This window comes from Antedon mediterranea, chromosome 8 (genome assembly GCF_964355755.1).
Source record: "Antedon mediterranea chromosome 8, ecAntMedi1.1, whole genome shotgun sequence".
In the NCBI taxonomy this organism is placed as follows: Eukaryota; Metazoa; Echinodermata; class Crinoidea; order Comatulida; family Antedonidae; genus Antedon; species Antedon mediterranea.
In genome coordinates, this window is record NC_092677.1 from 14,866,267 (window position 1) to 14,887,832 (window position 21,566).

Sequence of the window (21,566 nt, forward strand, 5' to 3'; positions counted from 1 at the left end):
ATTACTTTTAAAATTCTTCTAGTTAACATCATGTTTGCTATTTTATATATCGATAGGTACAGATAAAACACAATGTTGATTAAATGCATATACAATTATGGCACAATATTACAGTTAATTATTTTGAGTTTTTGTAAAAGGTCAATAACATTTTGACCTCTAGTTATATAAATAAATGTTGTATTTTGTTTTTGTAAATTGCATATTAGAAAAAAATATATATTCTACACATTGATATCAAGATTATTGAGATTGGATTATAAAACCACAAGTTATGGGCATAAATGTTACCCCCTACCCCAAAATATTTATGGAATAAAATCACTATATAGTTGTTGAGATTACGTAAAAAATAATGTGTTCCAATGCTTCAATTTTTGGTGACTTTTAATATGTCATTATAAACTACATTTTGAATGAAAAAATTAATGTTTCGTTACTATTGCAATTTGTGGTGGGTTTACCTCTAAATATCACTAGATTGACTGGACTAAATGGAATGGCAAGGACACAATGGATTTTTGTTTACATTTTAGATATTAGTTTTTGTGTGATTCTATAACTGTATGCATAGTCCAAAAACATATTGTAGTTTTTATATAGAAAACAATAATAGAGTTAAAGCAATTTTACGTAACTTTTACAACCTGAATTTAGCTTTAAGTTTCATATTAATATTTATTATTAATTTGATTATCTACTAAAGCAATATATAAAGCTTGCTTCTTTTCTGTTTTTTTCTAAAAACGTTCTATGCATTACAATTTAGTAATTGTACATTAATACTGATTTAATTCAATCTTTAGTCAAACGTTCATGATTTTTTCTTCTTATTCTTATTCCAATATTTGCATTAACATGACCTGGTGCCTCTACTTTATGTTGCTATATATGACAAGTTTGGTTCCCTGAAAAAGAAAATATATTTCAAAGATTTGAATTTACAGCATTCTCCTATAGGTAATTGTTCAAATTGTAAAATCTTATTCTATTATATAGTTAAAATACTAATTAATAACTTACATCAGGCTTGTCTACATTCGTCTTATCTGGTCGTCGTTTCTAAACAAAATTTAAAAAAGGGAAAATCCAAAGTTAAATATTTTAGTCCGTGTGCCGGAAATTCTATTACTAGTTTTACATTTTCATATATTAACTAGTAACTGTTTGTGTTTTATATAGAAATTTTGAACAGTAATGTAGCAGTACTTATTATTGTTATTATTATTATTATTATTATTATTGTTCAAAATTGTATCGTATTTGTTTTTGTTTTCTCATCTTACATTTCCCAACAAAACCTGTTTCATGTTTTTGTAGATAACAAATCCAATACCCACTCCAACGGCACCAACCAACATGCCACGAATGCACACACCGATGACGATGACCGTACCTACGCTATTACCACTTTCTGCATTACGATAATTATCTGAAAGTTCTAAAGTTGGAAATGGATACGAATATAAAAGGCCTATATATATTGACACATTAAATAGAATTGTACTAAAATAAGGAAGCATACATTCAATCTGGAGTTATAATTTGATGTTTGTTTTTTTAGTTTTATTTTGGATTTACGTGATTCGTCCTCAGGACTTAACACATGCTTCCCACAAATAATGCTCTTGGATCTATAAAAATAATCTACAACTATCACCTTAAAAACATGTCAATTTGTATCATCAGGTCCATCAAATTATTTAAAACAATATCTTATGGCAATGCATAATGACAATTGTCTTAACCTAAAAAGAGTTTATTTAATACTTTACCGTTAATGCTAACAGAAGAACTGACTGGTCCTGCACCAGTTTCTGTGGAAGCCATCACTTGAACATGATACTCGACTCCTGGTTGCAGACCAGTTATTAAGACAGAGATTTTTTCACCACCAACTGTTATGTTTCTATTATACTTGGGATTTTCGGCAATGCACATCACAAGATATTCGGTTATTAATCCAGGAACCTCCCAGGATTGGATCTGTTGCCAGCCTACTAAAATCGTAGTGGCGTTCTGATGCATAGCGTACACATCTTGTGGAGCAATTGCTGGAACTAAATACAGAGACCAACGAAATATTGTAAAGCTTACTTAATTTACAAATTTTAGCATGTAGTGTTGGAGAGGATCTGCTTGATGTTGAGGTACAGTTTGAGTACAGGTAAGAGTAACACTCAATACAATTTTAGTATAAATAAGAGTAAACTCAACACAATTTGAGTAAAAGTAAGAGTAAAACTCCTCACAATTTGAATAGAGGTGAGATACAACTGAACATAACACAGTTTTAATTACTTTCATTACAAATTATCAATTGTAGTTTCTTAATTTGTATATAAAAATTTTACCTCCAGCTTTAGTTTTAACTTGTTCTTCGTTGCTTGCCTCACCCAGCGTGTTACCATGAAATGGTATCAGAGAAATTGAGTATTCTGTGTAAGGTTTCAAATTTTTAAGTGTGATGTTTTCCTGTAATCTGGTTGCTGTTTCTATCATGTATTTTTCCTCTTCATCAGTGGAATAATAACGAATATGAGCACCATCGACGTAATGAAGGTTTTTGCCAATCTGTGTGAATAGAAATAACAATAGATAATTTAAAATTACAATTTTATTTCAGATAATTTCTGCAGACTTTTTTTCTTGGCAATTGTACTTTTTTCTCGCTCTCTCTTTTGTAGGAGCAATTGTACTTAACATTGTTTTAAATATGTCGGTGTTGATACATATTGTCACTCCTGTACAGCTTCCATTGTCATAGTAAAGCAAATAAAAATAATAAACTGCAACGCTGCTAAATTGAATATTATTGATTAACCACATGCAGTTATATAAAAACTATATTAGTAACTAAAATTGACTTCATTGTGGGATTATGAGATTTCATTGTAATGAACAGCTCAACGCAAATCTTGTTGATTTCTGTTGAATAATTTCAATAACACCGACCTTCCATTCAACTTGGACAGTGGTGGGGCTCGCTGGTGTCAAACTTTTAATCTGTATGTTACAATCGTCAAGCAGGTCTTTTATGTTGCTACTTGGTATTTGTTCAGTTTCTAGATCTTGACCTGAAACAGAAAAAAATGGTTAAACATTGCCAAAAATATCCATACACCATGTAACAACGATTTTTAAAGGCTCAGATTATAAAGAGTTAATACCATCTTAAGTGGCATTTATAGAATTGAAAAAGTTCCATAGCACTGAAGTCAATCGGAATAAAAAGACATGATTTTCCTTCCAAATATATAGGCTTGGTACTTTATTGTTAACAGAATAAAGAATATAAATTATTTGATAATTTAGTTTGATTCTCAATCACAATACCTTAAGAATAATATTTCTGTTTAAAATGTTTTAACACAAGCTTACCTTGCTCCAATGTACTATTGGTAACTTCATCACTTTCTAACCCATGAACTGAGTTGTATACAGGCTGTAAAGTAATAGTGTATGATGTTCCTGGTTCAAGTCCTGTCACAAGCTTGATAGATTTCTCAGCAGTTACTTGCATTACGTCACCTTCGCCGTTGGATTTTTTGTATTTGACATTGTACGTACAGCTAGGCTGAGGACAGTTGGACTGTTAAAAACATGACAAAACAATTTAATAATAATCTTATATTTTTGCATTTAAAAAAGTATTTTATTCTATTTATTTTCACCCTTATAATAATTTATTTTCATATCTTAGAAATAATGTACTAACCTCCCACTCCACTTGTAAAGCTGTTGGACTAAGAACCTTTACACTAGTAATAATGACACGTCGATTAGAATGATCAAATCCATGAATTGGATTGGTTTCTGTAAAAAAAATTAAAATAAAATTTAATTTCTTTTTCAAAAGATATAATGACAATTGGTCTTGATTTCAATCAACTGCAATTCCCTAATCATTGACAAATCTATTATTTTCTCCTCTCACCTCCAGTTGTGAATGAATTTGAAACCAAGCTTGGTTGTCCAACTCCGACAGAGTTAATGGCACGAACGTAGAATACATACGTGGTTGTTGAACGGAGGTTCTGTAGTATGTAAGTGGTTCCTCGGATGTTATTGACTAAAATCTCCCAAGCTGTAAAACAAAATGAGAAACATACTTTTTAATACTGTATAACCCAACCATTCAATTTTTTATTGTTTTAAACAAATGTTGCCCTATTATTACAACATTAATACAGCAATATCGTAGTATATTATGTTATAGGGGCTGGACACGATAAGTATTTTACTTTTTTTTAGATCTTTCTATGTTCATGTCATTTACCATTATTGTTATAAATTTAGAAGAAAAAGAAGAAAAGAAAATAAATTTAAATTTAATTAATTGTAATATGTGGAGTGGATATTTTCGACTTACTTGCATTAATTTCATGATTGTAGGCTTCTATTCTGTATGAAAGAGTTGACCTTGATGTTGACTCAGGAGGAGACCACGACAAGATAACATTACCATTTGTAGTATTCTGTGCTGTAGGGATTCCTGGGATCCCAGGAAACTCACTATCTGCTGGCCTACGGCGCTGGGTACCATCACGACCTACAATGGAAAAAGTAACTGATCATACAAAGTAACAACATCCGTACAACAACTGTTCAAAGGTTTAGTAGTGAAATGTTTTTTTTTTTTTTTTTTTTTTTTTTCTTTATTCTGATATAAAAATCAAATAGGATAAATACACAAAAAAGTACCGAGACGGCAAACTTATTTCCATTGTGGTCCTAAACAAATATAACAGAATAAACAAGGAAAACCACAATTACTTAAACATAATACACAAACAAATAGCAAATTAAATTTCTCTTAATCTAAGAATTTCACAAAAATAACCTTTTGATCTCTGTTTAAATAATTGTAATGAAGAGGAGCTTTGAACAAAATAGGGGAGTGAATTCCATAACTGAATGCTTGTTATTAAGAAAGTTGACCTGTTGTGAGTTCCTATGACTGGAATTTGGATCGAAATGCGGTCTCTAGCAAATCTTGTATTGTGATTGTGACGTTGTCTCGTCAGGGTAATTGTATCCAGGTAAGATGGAGCACTTTTATTAATTATTTTATACATAATACATAGTTTCCTCTCTTGTACTCTTAGGTCAACTGGCAACCAATTTAAGTTTACAAACTCATGTATACCTATATGAGATCGTGGTCCTAGGTTCGAAATGCACCTAATAATTTTGTTTTGAGACGTCTGTAGCCTATTTTTAATATATTTATTTGTACACTAGTACCATACACAGCACCCATAGTCATAATGACATTGTGTCAGAGAAGATGCAATTAATTTAAGAGCATATTTAGTAATATATTTTTTATTTCTATTAAGAAATTTAAGTATACAATGAATTTTATTGATTACTTTCATACCTGTAGCTGTACCAGTAAGGTTCTGGTCAAGATCAATTCCAAGGTATGTGATTGAAGATTTAGCAGTTATGTTTTTATTATTACAGGTAATTTTCATTTCTGACTGTTTTCTACACATGGTTTTTGTACCAAATAAAATTGACTCCGTCTTACCAAAATGAAGGGATAATCTATTGTCAGAAAGCCACAGATTCAACGCTTGCAATTCATTACTTAGTCTGTTTTCAATATACTCTCGGTCTTTATTTGTGACCAAAAGGGCTGCATCGTCTGCATATAGCAACAACTCACAACCAACGGCCGATTCCATGTCGTTGACATATAGCAAAAATAGTAAGGGACCCAGAATAGATCCCTGGGGTACTCCACATTTGACGTCAAGAAATGTTGATTTAGTACCTTTTATGTCAACAACCTGGGATCTACCGTGGAGGTATGATTGCATCCATGACAGAGATAGACTAGTAAAAAACCCATGGCCTTTAATTTATACAATAATATGTCGTGGTCTACTGTGTCGAACGCCTTTTGAAGGTCAATTATTATCATACCAGTCATTTTCCCTTTATCCCATCCATTTCTAACAGAATCCGATAGATGTATTAGACATGTTTCTGTAGAAAATGAAGGTCTAAAACCTGATTGATAGGTATAAAGAAGTGATTGGTCGTTTAAGTAACTCATTAATTGATTATACATAATACGTTCTACAATTTTAGACACTGCAGATAGAATAGAAACGGGTCTATAGTTTCCAGCATATAATCGATCTTTCTTTTTGTAAATAGGCACTACCTTAGCAGATTTCCAATCAGAAGGGATATAACCGGTTGAAATGGATATATTTATAATATGGCTCAGTGGATGTAAGATAGCCAGAGCCCCATCTTTGAAAAATCTGGCAGGTAAGGAATCTAAACCCGCACCTTTCTTACTATTTAAGTTGTTTATTATCGTTAGTACGGTTTGTTCATTTACTTCTTTAAAGGCAAATACACCTTTTTTATCTGCATAGTAATGTTTAACGTGGTTTTCATTGTAAGTATTAGATGAAGGAGGGAGTTTGTTGACTAAATTTTCAGGAGTATTAATGAAAAAGGAATTTAAATAGTCAGCAATCGAGCTTTTGTCATAAATTATTTTATCTTCACATTTTAGAGCAATGTTTTCAGATTTATTTTCTGTTCCGGTACCTAAACTTGTTAAAACATTCCATAATTTGTTGGGGTTATTTTTATTTTCATTTAGTTTGTCCGAAAAATAAGATGACTTAGCTCTTTTTATTTTATATTTTACAGAATTTCTTAAATTTTTAAAGACAGTAAATATGTGCTCATTACGAGTTCTCTTAAATTTAGCTAAGCATTTATCACGTTTAATGATCAGATCTCTACTTGGTTGATGGCATTCATCATTTTTAGTTTGAACCAGTCCCATGCAGTGCAGACATTTGTGCAATTTGTGATATCGGACCAATCTAATTCATTTAATTTAGAAGTAAGTAGTTCTGATGAGTATGATTTCATAGATCGTATTTTAATCGTCTTATGCCTCTTAATCGGGATTTTAACTATCTTTCTGGTGCAGTAAGTTATAAAATGATCACTGACACCGTAAGGGATAACTCCGTATTGGAAAATGTTAAGAGGTTCGGATGAGAAAATAAGATCTATGATGGTAGAGGTAGTGCAAGTAATACGTGTTGGGTCCTTAATAAGTTGGGTGAGATTAAACATATTACAAAATTGGGACACCCATTTATTTTTACTTAAATTATTAGATGATACATCTACATTAAAGTCACCTAAAATAATAACTTCTTGACCTTGTAAAATATCTCCACAGATTGTCTCAAGTAAGGTAAAAAACGATCGCTGCTTTTCAGGTCGGTAACAGGTTCCGATTAGAATAGGTTTGGTTTTAGGTAATAGTATATTTATCCATAAAGATTCAATATCATCGTTTTGGAGATCATCTCTCACGTTGTAGGTAAGATCATTTCGTATATAGAGGCATACGCCTCCTCCAACACTATTCGTACATCTATCTTTTCTTTCAATTGAATAATTTTCGATACTTATTTCACTGTTATTTACAGATTTTTTTTTTTTTTTTTTTTTTTTTTTTTTTGCAATAGACCGAATTTCATCGATTTTTGGAAGAAGGCTTCTGGTGTTCAGGTGTAAGCAATGGAGACCTTTGCATCTGAAGATTTCAGATAACAATGTATCGGGGTCATCACACGAATCGTTTGTAAGAGTTGATGTATCGATATCGCGGTGGTCATTTGAAGTATCGTTAACATCAGCGTTGCTAAACGGCATGTTACTGTAGTGTCTGTACTTAGAAGTGTCTAATGGAAGTCTAAAGTCTTTTTTCAAGGCTCATACGATGGTAGAATTCTGATTTCTCAATGTGGAATGTTTGATCAGGATTTAGGACATTTAAAAGAAAGAAATATTCGATTTACTTACCAGTTACAGAGAGCTCTGCAGAGCATCTAGTCTCTCCACGTTCACTGGTGGCTACACAGGTATAGCGGCCTGCATCACCATATTGTAAGTCAGTTATTTGCAAAGACCCTGGAAGGGCATTTATCCTAAAAATGTTGAAGGTGTCATAATATTATTATAATTAAATATGAAAATTTTGATAACAATGAGATTTATTAAATGAAATGCAAGAATACTGTATAATGCACGGATTAAATAATGATATTATTATATAAAATAAAAATGATGTGATTATAGAAATACCTGATCACTTTTGAGATTGGTTCTCCATCTTTTAACCATCTAACTTCTGGCTGTGGAGTGCCTTCCATTTCACATCTGAGCCAAGCGATTGTATCGACAAACAATGTTTGATTATATGGACAAACTTTGATGATAGGTGGAAGTTCAACTGAGTCTTAAAAATAAGAGAAAAATATAAATAAAATCAAATGTTTTTATGCACGGCCTTACTATCACAGTAAATCAAGCAAAGGCGCACCATTGTACATTAAAACAAATATTGTATTGCTATTATTTCTATGATGTGAGCATGGCGGACCAAGCTGCGCCTCGGGACCACTCAAGATATAATTTTGCAAAGTCAACGACCTTACATAATAATGTTTAATCATGCTATGGCGTACTAAGTTTAAAACAACGTGTCTTAAGAGTTTATTAGGATGCGAAAGTTAAAAATCCTCAGAAATAAGCGAGATTATCATCGTGTTATGAATGTGGAAAATGACAAGTTTTGGTTTTAAGGGGATTTCCTTAATCATTGACAAACCTACTTATCTATAGATACTCACACTACTGATCAATAGAACTGGTATTGTAAATTGCCAGCCCTTTTAATCCAAGTTTTGACCTTGTGGCAATGACTTAAAGGGAAGGTGCACAACAATGGTAGCTTATATCATTCAAGACAACTTGTTCAATAATCTCAGTGATTTTGTCCACTTGTTTAAAATAAATTACAGAACTTTTGAGTAACAAATGAACATTATGAGATGACACTGAAACTCATTTAAATTCATTTTATGAGTAGCTGTTATTCTTTAATTTATATTTGATCTTATGACACAATCAATGCCTATTGATTGTCACACAATTCCAATCATGCCCTGTAATCCATTTCAGGGAACTCACAGTCATACAAACATCAATAGACGGACAATAAGTATGAGTAAACATTCTATTCATATACAGTATCATTAAAAAAAATATTAATTTTGACCAACCTTGATATATTAATTTTAAATGATTTATACACAATGTCATGCATGGATGGAGAACATATTGATATAGATTATTAGTAGTAGTGTACTTATTTGAAGTAATATGAACAGACTGATCGTAATAAAAAGTAAACATTTCATCTCAAATGTGATGATGTATTGTTAAATATGGTATTTTTTAATGTTGAGGTTGAAAGCCCCTACTGTAAAGAAATTAAGCGTACAGTGGTCAATTATTCATGAACATCCCAATCTACATTAATTCACATACAGTAATTATTAAGGAACCCAGCAAAGTGTCTCCTTAATAGGAGTTAACCAAAATTGGTTTTAAAATATATATTGCTCCTATTTTGTTTCAAAGTGTGCCTTGAATAGGGTTGTCGCAAATGAGGAGTTCTACTCTAACTCTATGCCATAATATTAATTATTATATTATATATATACACATACAATAAACCATGAATCAAAGATCTAGTGTTGTGATGTAATAAAATATGGATTTTGCATTTGAGCAAGTAGGTTCCGAACGCCTGTGGTTCCTCGTAAAACTATCAACCCAATGGCAGTTCATTAGTAACGTGCTCCGTTACGAGAATTTGATTGAAACGCCCTTAATGTTCACAGATCTAATGCTCCACTTTTCCACTTTCGTGAACTAATAGTTCAGGTATTGATTTCTACATTACTGTTGCTTTTGAAATTAAAGGAATAGAAAAGGTTATTTTAGAAGTTCTACCATGAATTTGTTTGAACTACATCAGCTAAAAGAGGAATATCTGAATTGAAATTTAGATATTTGAAGAGGGTGCGAAAAACTTATATTGGAAAAAATAAATGTTTAACTTCTTCTGGATAGGTGTGTTAATATATCTGCGATTTAATGGATGCATGCCACTTTGATAGCAGTATTGACACGAACAAAATGATTTGTGGTTTTGCATGTTCAATAAATATGACATAATGTAAAAATTATCAAGCGAAATCAATGAATAAAGAATGATAAGATATAAATGAAGCATACATCATTTCAGTAAAAACTTCTCAACAGAAATAGCATAAATGTAATGTAGTTCTTTTAAAATACCAATTTGTATTATTTCTATCAATAGTATACTATTAGTTATTATTTATTCCACAAAACTAATATCATAATGAAACTGTTTTATCGTAAATGTTCACACTGTATTACATACGATCTTCTTTATATCTATCTATACTGTTCATGCCTTGTGGCCTCCTAAAGGTTTCAGTAAACTTGTCCAAAAGTTTGATGTTTATAGTGGATAATCTATTAGCAGCAACATTAATTGTCAAAGTGTCGTTATATTAACCCTATTAACAAATTATAGTAAACTATCTACTGAAAATAAAATTTAAAATAGCTTACCAACTACTCGTAGATTTGCCTGTGCTGAAATGGCTTGTCTACCATCCACAGTGCAAAGATATAGTCCTTCGTCGCCTTTTGTCACATCTCGGATTTGGAGACTACCATCCTCCAACACGCTCCGTCTTCCATTTTCAACACCAGGATAAAGTGGCTAGTATAATATAAAAATCATGAAAATGAGTAAGGTCAGATTTTAAAGCTCTTTGTGGGGAAACACAGAGATCTGACCGATAATACTGATATCTGTTTATTTCTTTTGATACTTACAGCTTGGTTTGCTTTGCGCCAGTAAATTGAAGGCTGTGTGGCACCTGGAATAGGATCTAATTGGCAGCAAAATGTGACTGTGTCTCCGATATGTGCCATCTTGCTGACTGGTGAACAACTAAAGATTGATCCTTGTTCTGGAAGACCTGAAAGAAAATCAAACACAAAATGAAGTTTAATCAAAGGAATAGGAGAGGATAGAGGTAGCTACTAAACATTGTTTAACTATTTTCAATTGTAATGAATAAGAAGAATAAGAATACCATTGATTTTTTATTTGTCATCTGAAATTGATACATTATGCATACTGAAGCCTATTCTTCAACAATATACACTATACATACATTTTGTCATCTTAGTAGCCACAATGAAAATGTAAGTCTACTTTTTTGAGATTCTTGATAATCACCTTAGAGAACCATCAAAGTTAAACTTTCTTTAACTATTTTATTAAAACAATTTCAATTTGAAAATACATACTAAGCACTGACAGAACACCTGGGTCACTTTTTCTCCTATTCGCAAAGTTTTCAGCGATACATCTATAGCTTCCAGCATCTTCTTCACGTACCTTTAATAAAGACATACATTTATTATTCTAAACTTTATATACACTTCATGAAGAAAGGGAAAATGAGGTATGTTGAATATATAGATGAGTGTCAGCCAAGAAAAACAAACAAATGAATCAGAGGCATAGTCTACAAACAGGAAGAGTTGAATATTGTAAAGGCTTCTTTAGATGGCAGCTAGGTAAGAAATATGCTTAGAAAGAAGTTGTTTGATAGAAAACAGAAGAAAAGGCTAATCATTTTAATATGTTCTTTACATGTCTGATCATAAGATTGCCATCCTGAACTATCTCTACTCTTTCATCACTAACAATGGAGTCTCCGTTTTTCTCCCACTTGATATCTGGTACAGGAAACGCCCGTGGTGGTGTACATTCCAGAACATAGGTTCCACCAGCAATCGCTTCTACATCCTGTGGATTCTTCTTGAACTCATTTTTTAAATCTGTAGGAAAGATAAAATATAGAAATAACTAAAGAGCGAATGAGTTCTGAATTTTATTTATTTCTAGCCCTGCTATCCAATTGTTTTTCAACAACGTAATAATATAAAATGCCTTTATATCATAAAGAAATAGCTTGCGGGTTCGAACATGAGTTGTAGTGAAACCGGAATAAGTATCACTTTCTTGTGTTACTAAAATAAACTCACATGCTACTTCTAATGTGGCATTGTTACTTCTTGCAGACCCAAGGTAGTTTGTGGCCTCACAGTAATACACCCCTGTATTCTGGTTATTTGTCACCTTCAGAAAAAATAGATCACCTTCATCTACATTGGTACCTTGATAAGGCTCCCCATCCTTGTACCACTGTGAAGAGAAGAGAAATAAAAATACATGATTATTTTATTCGGCATAAACAAATGCTTTTACAAAACATAATTATTGTACGGTTCCGTGAATAACAAACACAAAACATTCCGTTTGGACTTTATGAATACAATTGTAACAGTATTTTATTGTGTATTATTATTCTGTATCTTTTATTTTTTGAGTTCTATTGTTACAAGATAGTAAAAAGAGTCAAATACAATGCTTAAAGAATGTTTAAAGATGTATTGTCCCCCAAAAACATGAAAAAATAGATTAATTAAATTTAAAAGACTAGTCCAGATAGTCATATTTCCACTCTAATAAGATGCGAAGCGAAAAAACATGTGTTTTAGGGTAATTTTGGGGTGCTGAATTTAAATCTGCTGTTTACCCGGCTCAATTTTTAGGTCTTCACCCTTAAAATGTAAAAAACAAAATGGCCGCCATTTCAGACTTATTGGCTGGCAGCCAATTTGAATATTTCTTGCTTCAAATTGCAGTTTTTCAGGTAGAACAAAATTAGTTTCCGATCCTATTTTTTTTATCAAAATAGGTCACTATTATGTGACAATAAAAGACATATTTAAAAAAACGTTTGTAAGAATTCAGGGAGACAATACATAATTAACGTATAGTGTTACATAGAAATAAATAAACAATGACATATTGTCAGGCTTTCAGTTTCAGTTTCTGTCCCCTTTGCACGGGGAATTTATTATTCACATATATAGGCCCAGAATAACGTACATAATTTATTAGTACATCATTATTTGTAATATAACCTAGTGATGTCTTCTTCATCCAAAAGCAAAATATACATATTTATGTAATATGTTTGATAATGAAACGTAATTTAATAATAGACGGGTATGTAAAATTCAATAAAAATTTGATGAAATGAATTGTTTTAACTAATAATAATAATGACCAAATTAAAAGAGTAGGCCTAATACAATTCACCGTTACTCAATCAGAGTTAGTAGGCCTATTACATATTAGGCCTAATTCGTAAAAAGTTGACGCCTTAAAAGTGGTTGCATGGAATGAGATTACTTACACGTATAGTGGCTACTGGTCGAGCATCAGCCCTACACCTGAATGATGCTGGGTTGTTCCTCACCACAACCAATGCGGATGGATGCTCCGTAATTTTAGGTGGAAAATTGTCTTTCTTACCAACAACTGAAAAAATAAAAGAAAGCAGACTTAATAAAAACTCGTATCCACAGCTAACAACAGGCTTAATTGATAGCGGATTAGCAAAACATTATCTATATATAAATTTACGTAAGGGCAAAATTCGGTAAATCGCGCCTTACTTCTAGAATTTTTACTCGATGGTATATAAAGTTGGTTCGTACTTTCGGTACTGATTTTAACCACCTGATGTAACCCTGTTTACTAATTAAATTAAGTTAGATAATTCGTTATTGACGATTAAAACGAATTTAGGTTCAACGATTTGCCCCAAATAGGGGTGTTTTCCGATCGTGGTATACACTGTCTGATGGATGTCCATCTTTAAAAATACCCGCCACAAAAATGCGAGGAGGCTTCGCATTTTCCTATCTCCTCCTACGATAATTGTTTTTAATAGCTGAAAACCGGTTGAACAGCTAGAGTACACCATCATAATGTTGAAGACAGGCCGATTTTCTTTAAAAAATACTATTTTGATAGATTTAATATACGATTATACAAATGTATTGATTTGCGATGAATGGAACATTCCAATCTCTGTGTCGTTCCACAAGTGTCTATTCCCTCAGGCGTCGTAAAGGAAAGTACTGTATACTCATAACAGAAATTCGATCCATTTTTTTTTTCAATCTGTGCTGCAGAGGTTGGATATAATTTTTTTTTAAACGGATAATGAGCTAGTGCTAGCGTTTTCAGTCGCCGTATATTATGTACAAATCTTTATTATTGCATTTAAACCACCCACATCATCACCCTTCTCTCACTAGCATGAGTAGCGTTGTAAAGCCATAGTAGAGCCTGATAGGCCTATACGGTGCATCATATGCCCTAAACGCAAAACAACTTTGGTGGGTAGGGTAGGAACCAACTTAAGTATGACTTGGCTCTAAGAAACAATTGAAAACCATTAGGCCTACTAATTAAGTTGAGTTAGATAATTTAATATTTATTGACGATTAAATCGAATTTATGATTTTCCCCGAATAGAGGTGGTTTTCACAAATTGTTTTACATTATATAAACATACACGTCGTAGTGATGTATCGTTACCTGTACTGCTATTTCAATCTACTAGGACGGTGATACTGATAGTTTCAACAAAGTATTATATCGCAATGTTTTACTGTGTTTAGTGGTATATTATTTGTAAAACATGAAAACAATTAATATTTTGTTACTAAATGGATAAAGCATATATTTAAAAATTGTTCCTCTTTGCACCCATCCTCTTCCCCATCCTTCAACCCTAATGTTACATACAAAACACAAAGTTAAGTTTGTTTAAATTTGACTTTAATAAACAATTGGTCTCATTTTGTGACAAGTTTCTCTTTCGGAAGTAATTCCCAGTGTGCTAATGTTAGTTGAGTACATAAATCAGTGTCTATTTATTCGTTCCTGTATTGTACGTACATTTGAAATCGTCAGTTTTTTAACGCTGAAATTATTATGTATTCGAGAACCATCTGTGGGCACGACCTAGATGGTACGCGAGCGAAGCTCAATTTTCTTTTTCTTTACGAAGACATATAATGTTAACGGTAACAATTGTTCTAAGAATACTTACACTGCGGGAGCGTCGAGTGTAAACAAATAAGAATAGTAAACACGACTGTTACGTATAACACACCCATTATTTTGCAAGACAACCTTGGAATATCTCCTGCAGTTTGTTTGGAGGTTTGTAATACTAAATAGTTTCCGCGAACTTCCGCAAATAAAATAAATCGATTGTTGCGTAGAAATTGAAACAGGTGTATGATGCATGTAATATATCAAAGATGGATTATTTTCTTCGACTAAAGTGTACACCTTTGGCTAAAACGTTTCGAATTAAGACAGCACATCCTCCTCTGTGGCGGTTGGTGCCACCACTTGTAAAGGTTTCGTTGCCAGCTATAGAAAAAGGAAGATTAGTTTTTATCTCATTCAAGAAAATAATATCAGAACTTTTTAAGATAATTCAACACAGATTCTTTTTCTAATTTATTTTTTACCGAGTTAATGTTCCATGATGTAATTGTCAGCGTGTTATCCCCAGCATCTGAAAAACGGAAGATTTCCAGCTATCAACTACTTTGCCGTTAACCAACAACAGGTCTGGCCTTCTCAGTTTCTAGCGCTTTAAAAAGACGATACCATTCACGGCGTACGGCCGGGTGCCTATACTTCTTAATAAATACAGATTTCCAAGAATCTTTAGACTTTAGCTGTTTTGCCGAGTTTAGTACCGCATTACAAACGTCTGGGTTCTTAAGGGCGAATTTTGCTTGGAATTTGCTTACCGATACGTTTGGTGGTAAAGTCTACGTTTCCGTTAATATCCAACATCTGCAATACTAACTCGACCTTTCCTTCGTCGGTAGTGGCAATATAAGCACTATGCTCCTTTCTTTCATCACCTTCCCATTGGTAATTCATATTTTCATCCAAGCCGGTAATAATCAAAATTTCTATGCGATTTTTCGCATCTAACTGCTCAATAAATAGTTGCTGTGACTCTAAAATCAATGCCTGTTTATTGACGACTTCTTTTATTGAAGCAAATTCGGTTTCTACTTGTACAATTCTAGACATAAATTTGTTTACATCTTCTCGGACACCTTTTATTTCTTTAATCAGCACGTCGTGTGGGCTTCTATCTATGGCGCGCCAAGCTGTCATTTATTCGGAAATAAACATATCTTAGTTTAAAACTAAGATATCTCTATTAATAGAGATATCTCTATTAAAAACTAAGATATCTCTATTAAAAACTAACTAACCGCTTATAGATCATATTGCATTCGACAGTTGATTGTAAAAAACATTCAAAATTACCAATAAAGAGTATAAAATTGGTCAGCGCATCTATGCTTGTATCACGCTTGCCATGCAAGCACATACATACACGACATTCAAGTTCTTGAGTTGAACCTCTATGAAGACACTAATATTAGGCCTACTGTTAAGAAAATAACAAATCTATTTAAAACCTACTTACCATTTGCAAACACCGAATGAAAAACAAATAGAGCAAACATGACTTTTAGGTGTAACTCACTCATTCTCTTGGGACGAGTCTCTCGGGACGAAAACACCTCATAGAATTTTTTCTTGTAGTTTTTTAGGCGACAGTGCGCACATACTCCAGACTTAATCTGTTTAATATGTCACCACTAACTAGTTTCCGCGAACAACTTCCGTCATATCATTTTCATCGAAACATGCAGCGGCATGTATATCAAGATGTGATTAAATTCAGAACTAATGTGCAATTTATTATACAAAATAATGATTATCAGTTGAAAGGTTGACTATTTAACAAGTAAATCTTTCGAAGATTGAAATATTCTCTCCATTCAACAGATAATATCAACATTCCTTATTAGGTCTATACACACCTACCCAAATTATATTTATATTATTAAATTAATTCCCTGTTTCCATCTTTGATAAATGTAGTACTGCAAGTTAGTTTTCAAACATGGCATCGCGCGGCACAATTCTCAACTTTTAAAAATCTCAACGTGTAATAGTATACTAAATATCACGATTAAAAATTCTCATTAAGTAGAACGGTGTAACGTGGTACGAAATTAACCAATGAAATGGCAAGGATGCACTCGGGTGTTTTTTCTCCCTTTCAGATGATGTTAGTTTTGGCTATTTATACTCTATTTATAGTCATTTTGAGCATAGTCCAGAAACAAATTGGGAATTTTGTCTACATCTAAAACCATGACATGCGGGGTCCCACAAGGTACCTTACTCGGACCTTTGCTGTTTTCGGTAATGGTTAATGATGCGGCAGAAGATACCGAAAATAGATGGAAATACGTAGACGACCTTACAATCGCGAGCATCACATCGGTAGTAAATCCTTCTCAAGTCAGTCTACAGAGTGTCCTGCAAAATCTTGCTACCTGGTGTATGTCAAATGATATGAAACCTAAACCCACCAAGTGCAATACGTTACGTGTTGGGTTTACCGTTTACCCGAAACAAACCAGACTTACCGGAATTAATAATACACAATGCTGCCATTAAGGAAACAATGTAAAATTATTGGGAGTAACACTGCAAAGTAACCTGCAATGGGATATCCATATTAGTGCCATTGTTGGGCGTGCTGTCAAAAGATTATACATGCTTTATAGACTGCAACAATTTGGTGCTCCGAAAAAGGATTTAATCTACACGTATCCAACCTATGTGAGACTTGTTGTTGAGTACTGCTGCCTAGCCTGGCACTCCTCCATATTACAACATCAGACCAAGCAGCTAGAATATATACAGAAAAGATCAGTGCGCATCATAAATGGAGGTTATGAATCGTATACTGCAGCATGTAATCACTAAGCTTGAAGACAGGAGAGACTCACTTGCGATCAAATTCGGAAAAAAGCTTTTGACATCTGAAAGACATCGGCACTTCTTACCAGAATTCAATAATACTGGGGAAAAAATGAAACTACGTAACTCTGAAAACTTAAGGATTCCAAAATGCAAAACATCTCGCTACCAAAAAAGTACAATTCCATTCTTGGTTATCAAAGTGAACGCCATAAAATAACAATAAAATAAATATAAATATAATTTTTAATGTATATCAGCTAAATAATGGACAATTGAAATATTTTAACCACTTCTTTAATCTTGTGAAATTGTATATATATATCCAAAAAATAATTATAACTATATTAATTCTAATATAAATTGTATATTAGTTTTTTAAATTTAAATTTTGATAATAAATAGTTTGTTTGTATTAACATTTGAAAATTTTTATAATTGTAATATTTTTCTATTGTTTATTATGTAGTTTTTCCTGTACTCCAAAGATGTAGACAAGTAAAAGGATAGGCTTATTTGAATTTCTATATAATATTAATAAATAATTGCGAAACTTTAATATGGAAAATAATCATAATAATTTAGTATATTTTTATAACCTCCGTTCGTTTTTCGTTTTTTATATGCTCCCGTTCATATGTAATTAAGATTGTTTGCTTGCTTTTTTCATTGTGTTCTTCTTTTATATTTGTTTTACATTTTTGTAAATCACAGGTTTGCCAGCTGGGATTGTTGTAATTTTTTTATACCGAATAAATAAAAAAAAAATTAAAAAAAAACAATATAATTTATGAAAACAATAATAGAGTTAAAGCCATTTTATTTTTATTTTACATCCCGAGTTTAGTTTTAAAAGATTCATAATATTATTATTTGTATGTTTTAACTATCTACTAAAGCAGTTTATAAAACTTGCTTCTTGACTGGTTTTTTTTTCTAAAAACATTCTACGCATTACAATTAATTAATTAATTTTATATTAATACTGATTTCATTCATTCTTGTAGTCAAACTTTCATGCTTTTTCCTTCTGGTTCTTATTCCAATACTTAACATAACCTGGTGCCTCTTCGTTCCCTGAGAAAAAAAAATATTTCAATGATTTGAATTTACATTCTCAAGGCACCAAAGAATGTGTGCAATTGCTCACTCCAACTTGAGTAGGCCATTTCAGTATATGTAATTGTTCAAGTTGTAAAATGATATTCTGCCAATGATTTATCTAGTCAAAATACTAATTAATAACTTACCTCAGGATTGTCTACATTCGTCTTATCTGGTCATCGTTTCTAAACAAAATTTTAAAAAGGGAAAATCCAAAGATAAATATTTTAGTGCGTGTGCAGGAAATTCTATTGTTATTTTTACATTATCATATAGTAACAAGTTACTGTTAAAACATTTGTGTGAATTGGTAAAGATTGGGTAATTGTGTTTTATATAGACATTTTGAACAGTAATGTAGAAGTACTTTACTGTAGTACTCAACTGTAGTAAGTCAACGACTTTACATAATAATGTTTAATCATGCTATGGCGCGCTAATTTTAAAGCAGAATGTCTTGAGTTTAGCTGGATGCGAAAGCTAAAAATCCTCAGAAATAAGAGAGATTATCACCGTGTTATGAATGTAGGAAAACTACAGATTTTAGTTTCAGAATCGCTATATTAACCTTGTGATATGTGAACGACCAATAGAAAACTAGCTGATAAAATTAAATTAAAAATAGCTTACCAACTACTCGTAGATTTGCCTGTTTTTTTTTTTTTTTTTTTTTTTTTTCCAACACCAGGATAAAGTGGCTAGTATTTTTTAAATTATTAATAATCAACTAAGAGAAGTATTTTATTAAAACAATTTAAATTTTAAAAAGTGATTGCAAAATACTTACTAAGCACTGACAGAACACCTGGGTCACTTCTTCTCCTATTCGCAATGTTTTCAGCGATACATTATCTATAGCTTCCAGCATCTTCTTCACGTACCTTTAATAAAGACATACATTTATTATTTTAAACTTTATATACACTTCATGAAAAAAGGGAACATGAGGTATGTTGAATATGGATGAGTGTCAGCCAAGAAAAACAAGCAAATGAATCAGAGGCATAGTCTACAAACAGGAACAGTTGAATATTGTAAAGGCTTCTTTAGATGGCATAGTATGCTTGGAAAGAGGTTGTTTGATGGAAAACAGAAGAAAATGCTAATTATTTTAATATGTACTTTACCTGTCTGATCATAAGATTGCCATCCTGCACTATCTCTACCCTTTCATCACTAACAATGGAGTCTCCGTTTTTCTCCCATGTGATTTCTGGTACAGGAAACACCCGTGGTGGTGTACATTCCAGAACATAGGTTCCACCAGCAATGCCTTCTACATCTTGTGGATTATTCTTGAACTCATTTTTTAAATCTGTAGGAAAGATAGAAAATAACGAAAGAAAGAATGAGTTCTGAATTTGATTTATTTCTAGCCCTGGTATCCAATTTTTGTTCAACAACGTAATAATATAAAATGCCTTTATATCATAAAGAAATAGTTTGCGGGTTTGAGCATGAGTTGTAGTGAATAATAATAATTATCACTTTCTTGTACATACTTATGTAATAAAATGTTGCTTTATAAACAAAAACAAACTCACATGCTACTTCTAATGTTGCCTCACAGTAATACCAGGGAGTAATACACACCTGTATTCTGGTTATTTGTCACCTTCAAAAAAAATAGGTCACCATCACCTACATTGGTACCTTGGTAAGGTTCTCCATCCTTGTACCACTGTAAAGAGAAGAGAAATAAAAATACATGATTATTGTATTCGGCATAAATAAATATGCTTTTACAAAACATAATTATTGTACAAACGCAAAACATTCCGTTTGGACTTTATGGATACAATTGGAACAGTATTTTATTGTGTATTATTATTTCTGTATCTTTTTCAAAGTGTGAAACTTTGTTTGCTTTTTTGTAAGTTTGTTTGTTTGTTGTGTTCTATTGTTACAAAGTGAAGATTCAAATACAATGTTAAAAGATGTATTTATTTTCCACAAAAAAAACATGAAAAATGAAGATAATTATTAAATCAGACTTTCAAAAGGTAAATTTTAATAAAGTTAATAAATGAATAATAGTAATGTTTTCACACACTTATAAATTACAAAGTGGTTAAATTTAACCAATAACCCATTTGACTATTTCTTGGTTCAAATTGCAGTTTTTCAAGTAAGACAAAAAAATTAGTTTTCGATCCAATTTTTGATCAAAATAGATAACTATTATGTGACAATAAAATGGCATATTAAACAAAAATGTTTGTAAGAATCCAGTGAGACAATACATCATTAACGTATAGTGTTCCATAGAAATAAATAAACAATGACATTTTCAGGTTTTCAGTTTCAGTCCCCTTTGCACGGGGAATTTATTCACATATATAGCCTATAGGCTCAGAATAACGTACATGATTTATTAGTGCATCATTATTTGTGTATCTATAAATAGTGATGTCTTCTTCTTCCCAAAGCAAAATATACATATTTATATAATACGTTTGATAAATTAATATTTGACATGAGTAAACACAATTTAATAATAAACGGGTATGTAAAACTCACTCAATCAGTGTTAGCATGACATATTAGGCCTAATTCGTAAAAAGTAGGCGCCTTAAAAGTGGTTGCATGGAATGAGATTACTAACACGTATAGTGGCTACTGGTCGAGCATCAGCCCTACACCTGAATGATGCTGGGTTGTCCCTCACCACAACCAATGCTTGTGGATGCTCCGTAATTTTAGGTGGAAAATTGTCAACAACTGAAAAATAAGAAAGCAGACTTCCACACTTTTAATTGTGGAT

General features: G+C 32.1%; 1 protein-coding gene and 1 long non-coding RNA gene across 2 annotated transcripts; both read right to left on the minus strand.

The window, feature by feature from the left end:
- Positions 1-825: 825 nt before the first annotated feature.
- On the minus strand, positions 826-1,988 carry LOC140056512 (uncharacterized). The gene is made up of 4 exons (XM_072101909.1): positions 1,776-1,988; positions 1,287-1,441; positions 1,024-1,062; positions 826-908 (listed from the first exon to the last, which is right to left on the minus strand). Exons 1-4 carry the CDS (start codon positions 1,939-1,941, stop codon positions 873-875), a joined length of 396 nt encoding a protein of 131 aa, XP_071958010.1. The 5' UTR covers positions 1,942-1,988; the 3' UTR covers positions 826-872.
- A 16,695-nt stretch (positions 1,989-18,683) lies between these two features.
- Positions 18,684-19,975, minus strand: LOC140057302 (uncharacterized). Its single transcript, XR_011846906.1, has 4 exons — positions 19,930-19,975; positions 19,590-19,683; positions 18,949-18,987; positions 18,684-18,775 (listed from the first exon to the last, which is right to left on the minus strand). It is a non-coding gene; the product is annotated as an uncharacterized lncRNA (long non-coding RNA).
- Positions 19,976-21,566: the final 1,591 nt, after the last annotated feature.